The 6,099-nt window shown below is 34.7% G+C and overlaps 1 protein-coding gene across 3 annotated transcripts in view; it reads right to left on the bottom strand.

Moving 5' to 3' along the window:
• Positions 1-2,583: 2,583 nt before the first annotated feature.
• Positions 2,584-6,099, bottom strand: part of tm2d3 (TM2 domain containing 3) — a 10,840-nt gene continuing 7,324 nt past the window's right edge. For all 3 annotated transcript variants that reach the window (XM_016477121.1, XM_016477123.1, XM_016477122.1), the window contains exon 6: positions 2,584-3,017. In XM_016477121.1, coding sequence (XP_016332607.1) covers positions 2,852-3,017 — 166 coding nt within the window. In that variant the 3' untranslated portion in view covers positions 2,584-2,851. The remainder of the gene's footprint in view (positions 3,018-6,099) is intronic.

Here is a 6,099-nt window from a genome sequence, read left to right as displayed (position 1 = left end):
GGCCCAAATATGCAGCACACTGTATCCCACAATGCAATGTGCTTGACATGACCAGTCCAGAAAGCCCCATCCATCCTAGTTGTTAAGATTTATATATTTTTAATATTTTCCATTTTCATTTTAATTGTAGTTAAATTTATTATTATTATTTTAGTATTATTGTTATTTTAGTCATTTTGTTTTTGTCTTTTTTTTATATATGTCTATGTAGTTGTTATTACATTATAAAATATAATATTATGTTTAAAAAAAGTATAAGGTGTTTTATTATATTCCAGTTATTTAAGATTATTTTATTTCAAATAATTTTTTAGTTCAGTTTTAATAACCCTGGTGCATACTTCATTCTTACCAGGTTTATTATAGTTAACTAAAACTATAAAAACATTTCCGTTACTTAAAAGAAAATAAGCATTAACTGGGGAAAAAAAAAATCTTAAACTTATTTTATTTCAGCTAGTTGCCAAGGCAACATTTCTCATTATAATAAAAATAATATAGACATTAAAAATAAAAATAACAAAATTACTGAAACTAGAAAAACAAAAAACAAAAAAAACTGATTAAAAATATTGATAAAAACTAAAATAGCATCTCAGTGATACTAAAATAACACTGATACTTATACAGAACTGGATTAAAACTCCTAAATAACTTTTTCTGACGACTGTAACAGTTTTGTTGCGATATTGTGATCATTCTATCATTTACTCCCACTCGTGTAGTTCAAAACATGTATCACTTTTTCTGTTGTGCAACATAAAAGAAGATACTTTGAAGAATGTTGCGAACCAAACAACACTGAACACCACTGACTTTCATTACAAAAATGAAACTAATGACAAGTGAACGATCCCTTTTAGACAGTTGCTTCATATAACATCTAACATACTGTACTATTAAACAGCAGAAAAACCCCAGAGGACCCCGAGTCACATCTAGAGACCAGAAGATCAGAGATTTCATCAGAGACAGACACTTACCTGTAACTTCAGCTACTGTATATTCACTTAAGCAGTCCTGTAGATTAACAACACAATCAGTCTGCGGGAAGATCAGGAGCGAACCACAACATCCTGACGCAGAGGTCAAGGGTCGATTCCTAGGGAACTGTGGATAAAAGCATCTGCCACATGCAGTGTGACACCAATCAGAAGCAACTATCCCAGAGAGACCACTACAGCAGAAACTACTGTAAGCTCTAGTTCGCTTCCATAACACGTCTTCTTTCAGACTAGGGAAAAAAACATCAAAATATACATTTTCATTGCACTTTATCTGTAGATTAAATTCCAATTCATAACAGAGTGTTTTCTTTTACACACACACACCAAACTTTAGTTTTACTCCTATCTATTCTGAATGTTACACAACATTTTATTCCTAAAAAAGGTAAAAAAAAAAAATATATATATATATATTTGTCTTTTTACGGTATTTCCTATGGAAGCTTGTTTCCTGCCACAGAATAAAAATAAAGGTATTTGCAACTTTTTCTCTCGCAGTTCAGACTTTTTTCTCGCAATTCTCATGAAACAATACATAAACACAGAATTGCAAGATGTAAACTCAGAATTCTGAGAAAAAAGAATTGTGAAATATAAACTTGCAATTGTGAGAAAAAACTTCAGAATTTTTTTTTACATATAAACTTTTTTCTTGCAATTCTACAAAAAAAAAATAAAGATAATTGCAACTTTATCTCTCAATTCTGATTCTGATTCTTTCTCAGAATTCTGAGTTTACATCTTGCAATTCTGTTTTTATATCTTTTTTTTTCATGAGAATTGCGAGAAAAAAGTCTGAATTGTGAGAAAAAAAAAAAGTTACAAATACCTTTATTTTTATTCTGTGGCAGAAAACAAGCTTCCATAGAAAATACCGTAAACAGACATACATTTTTTGTGAGAAAACTGTCTGAATTGTGAGATAAAAAGTCACAATGACCTTTTTAATTTTTTTATCCCGTGGCAGAAACAAACTTCCATAATTTTCAGATTTATGGAGTCATAAAATGATAAATCCCTCTGATAAAACCTTTAATATATCAACAAATTCAAACAGGAATTTTGAACCTGGCTTCAAATTTTCACCTGAATGTGTGAAGAATACTGACAGATAAAGCCAAACACAGGTGAGCACCGTCATAGACCTGACGCTGGTTTAATCAGAAATCAACAGTGAGAAACAGCGAATCACTCATATGTGACCCTGGAGCACAAAACCAGTCATAAGTGTCAATTTTTTTAAATTGAGATTTATGCATCAGCTGAAAGCTGAATAAATAAGCTTTCCATTGATGTATGGTTTGTTAGGATCGGACAATATTTGAAAATCTGGAATCTGAGGGTGCAAAAAAATCTAAATATTGAGAAAATCATCTTAAAAGTTGTTCGAATGAAGTTCTTAGCAATGCATATTACTAATCAAACATTAAGTTTTGATATATTTACAGTAGGAAATTTACAAAATATCTTCATGGAACATGATCTTTACTTAATATCCTAATGATTTTTGGCATAAAAGAGAAATGGATCATTTTGACCCATACAATGTATCGGCTATTGCTACAATATGACTGCTTTTGTGCTCCAGCGTCACACATATATATATATATACACATATATACATACAGCAGTAAAATGACACCGACACAGATGAGTTTAGATGCATACTGTACATCCTCCGAACTGTGCATCGTCTGTAACGCTGCAGTCTTCCTCTGATGGTCTGTCAGACGTGCTGCTGAAGGCACGAACACAGATGGGAATCTGCCGCAGTGGGAGTTTGGACGCGACACGTGCGAATCGGGTTGGAAATCTGGGATGGAGTCAGAGTCACAGTCAAGCCCTCAGATGTACAGAGAGCCGTCGGCCGGCCCCACGTATCCCACCCCGATCAGAAGCACGTCGATCAGCGTCCAGATGCCCAGACCGCCGAAGCTGAAGAGCTTCCCCAGACCTTCCCTCCACTGGCCCAGATAGAAGCGGTCCGCTCCGAAGCCACCCAGAGCGATGCTGCGCACACACGACAACACGTCACACAACCTGAGCCTGAGCCGCGACACTCGCTCTGAGAGTCCAACCTCATCTTTTTACATGCGGCTTGCATACACACTAAAGTTTGGGATCAGAACGATTTGTAATGTTTTTACAGGAGTCTCTTCTGCTCATCACGGCTGCATTTATTTGATCAAAAATACAGGAAAAAATGTAATATTGTGAAATATCATTATGATGTAAAATGACGTTTTTCTAATTTATTCCTGTGATGCAAAGCTGAATTTCCAGCATCATCAGTGTCACATAATCTTCATAAATCATACTAATATGCTGATTTATTATCAGTTGTGCTGCTTAATATTTTTTTGGAACCCGTGATATTTTTTCAGGATTCTTTGATGAATAAAAAGTTAAAAAGAAGAGCATTTATTTAAAATATAAATCTTTTCTAACAATATACACTACCGTTCAAAAGTTTGGGGGTCGGTAAATTTTTATTCTTTCTTTTTTTGAAAGAAATTAAAGCTTTTATTCAGCAAGGATGTGTTAAATTGTTAAGAAGTGATAGCAAACATTTATATTGTTAGAAAAGTTTTCTATTTTGAATAAATGCTGTTCTTTTTAACTTTTTATTCATAAAAGAATCCTGAAAAAATATCACAGTTTCCAAAACAATATTAAGCAGCCAACATTGATAATTCTAATAATAAATCAGCATATTATTATGATTTCTGAAGATCATGTGACACTTTATACTGGAGTAATGGCTGATGGAAATTCAGCTTTGCATCACAGAAATAAATTATATTTTAAAGGATATTAAAATAGAAACCATTATTTTATATTGTAATAACATTTTGCAAGATTACTGTTTTTTTTCTGTATTTCTGATCAAATAAATGCAGCTGTGATGAGCAGAAGAGACTTCTTTAAAAACATTACAAGTCTTACTGATCCCAACCTCTTGAGCGGTAGTGTAAATGTGTCTCAGCAGTGTACAATCATAAACATCCTTCACTCACAAGCGTAAACAGTCTCAAGCAATGCTCTCATGTTGTGACCGCGCAGAACACACGCGACAAACTGAGTTGGGAAAGCCATTTGATTGAATTCTAGTAAATGCAAAATAATGGCAATGCTCGAGCAAACCACTATAGAGTTGCTGTAGAGTTAGAATCAGTGAATGCGGTTTACAAGTTTCATAGAAAGAGAACGATGTGCACCGAATCAGTCGCTGTAGAAATCAAGTACTTCAATGGTTGCGGACGAGATCGCTCAACACGAGAGCCGACGCAAACGCAATGATGTGAAATAAAACCTCAGCGGATGATGAGCACAGAACAGCAAAAACTCATTTACAGTCACACACAGGTGTAGTAAAGTGCAAACTCTACTCTAAACTCTACTTAGATAACTATATGAGTTCACATGTTCACGTTTTATGAAAATATTTATCTTACAGATCTCCGTTTAAATGCTTCAGTTTGTTTTTTGTTATATTCTATTCTATAGAATTAGGGTTAATGCTTCAGTTTGTTTTCTGTTATATTCTATTCTATTCTATCAGTTTAAATGCTTCAGTTTGTGTTCTGTTCTATTCTATCCTATTCGATTCTATAAGTTTAAATGCTTCAGTTTGTGTTCTGTTCTATTCTATTCTATCCTATTCTATTCTATCAGTTTAAATGCTTCAGTTTGTTTTCTGTTCTATTCTATTCTATCAGTTTAAATGCTTCAGTTTGTGTTCTATTCGATTCTATTTTATTTTTTTCTATCAGTTTAAATAGTTATCAAAATAGTTATGGTTATATTTATCAATGTAGTTATTGTTTTATTTATTGTTATTGCGGGCCGTTCACACCGAACGCGTGTGGAATGGTTTTAAAAAAGCGAACAGTGAATTTACTCATAAATCAAATCCAGATGAAAGTACGGAAGCTCATACAGGTGTATGACATCATACTAACACACAACTCTCATGTTTATGATTCAGATGAGTGCGAGGTCACCTGAGGGCCAGAGCCGTGGACCACTTATATCCTCCAGTCCAGTTACAGAACAGACGCTTCTGAAACACTCGCTTCCCTGTGAATGACACACATGAAGGAAGACGCCTGTTAAAACTCTGAATGCTGAACACAAAAGAATGCCATAACTGAAATCAATGGGGACTAGCAACTGAACAATCTTCAAAATATCTGCTTTTGTGTTCAGCAGAAGAAAGAAACTCGAGGGAGAGTAAATGATGACAGAATATTCATTTTTGGGTGAACTGTCCCTTTAAGGACCTCTAATGTTGGGTGAATTTCCTTTAAGTAAAGTATTCATTTACATTCATGCATCTGGCAGACGCTTTCATCCAAAGTGACTTACATTGAACTTAAAGGGGTCATCGGATGCCCATTTTCCACAAGTTGATTAAATACAATCTTAATGAAAAGTCTGTAACATAGTTTGGTTAAAATTTCTCAATGGTAGTGTAAAAAACACCTCTTTTACCCAGTCAAAAACAGCTCCAGAGCAAGCCATTTTGGTGCATGTCCCTTTAAATGTTAATGAGCTCTGCTGACCAGTGAAACAATGGCAGTCTGATGACAGCTCACTCAGGGCGGAGCTAAGGTAAGACACCAGTCCAGTCTGTGCTGAAACGCTACTGTCAATCAAACTATCGTGGGAGGGGCCTGTTTTTGTGACGTCACAGACAGGCGTCTGAGATCGGCTCGATTTGAGAAAGGGGAAATGATTTTAGTAGATAAAAAAAAAACACTGAGTGGATTTTTATCATTTTAGGGTGGTTGTGTACACACACTGGCAACACACATTTCAGTTTAAACAGCTTGTAAAAGTGCATGTAGCATCTAGGGATGTAACGATTAACCGCGAGCCGGGTTAAAATCGATTCAAATATGTCACAATTCAAATCGGTTGAGATGCTAAACAAATCGCGATTCAATTAGGGGTAGGAGTTTATATGAATGTATGTCTGAGGGGAACTTACTGTCTTTCAATGGTATTTTTTCTTTAAATCTTGCCTCTGTATAATGCATATTAAAGTTCATAAGTGCAGCACTGCTTTGTTTACAGCGGTAACCAAGGA

The sequence above is a fragment of the Sinocyclocheilus anshuiensis genome, unplaced genomic scaffold (genome assembly GCF_001515605.1).
Source record: "Sinocyclocheilus anshuiensis isolate Anshui unplaced genomic scaffold, SAMN03320099.WGS_v1.1 scaffold1182, whole genome shotgun sequence".
NCBI lineage: Eukaryota > Metazoa > Chordata > Actinopteri > Cypriniformes > Cyprinidae > Sinocyclocheilus > Sinocyclocheilus anshuiensis.
The sequence above is the reverse complement of the archived record's forward strand: the minus strand, read 5'-3'. Positions and strand labels throughout refer to the sequence as shown.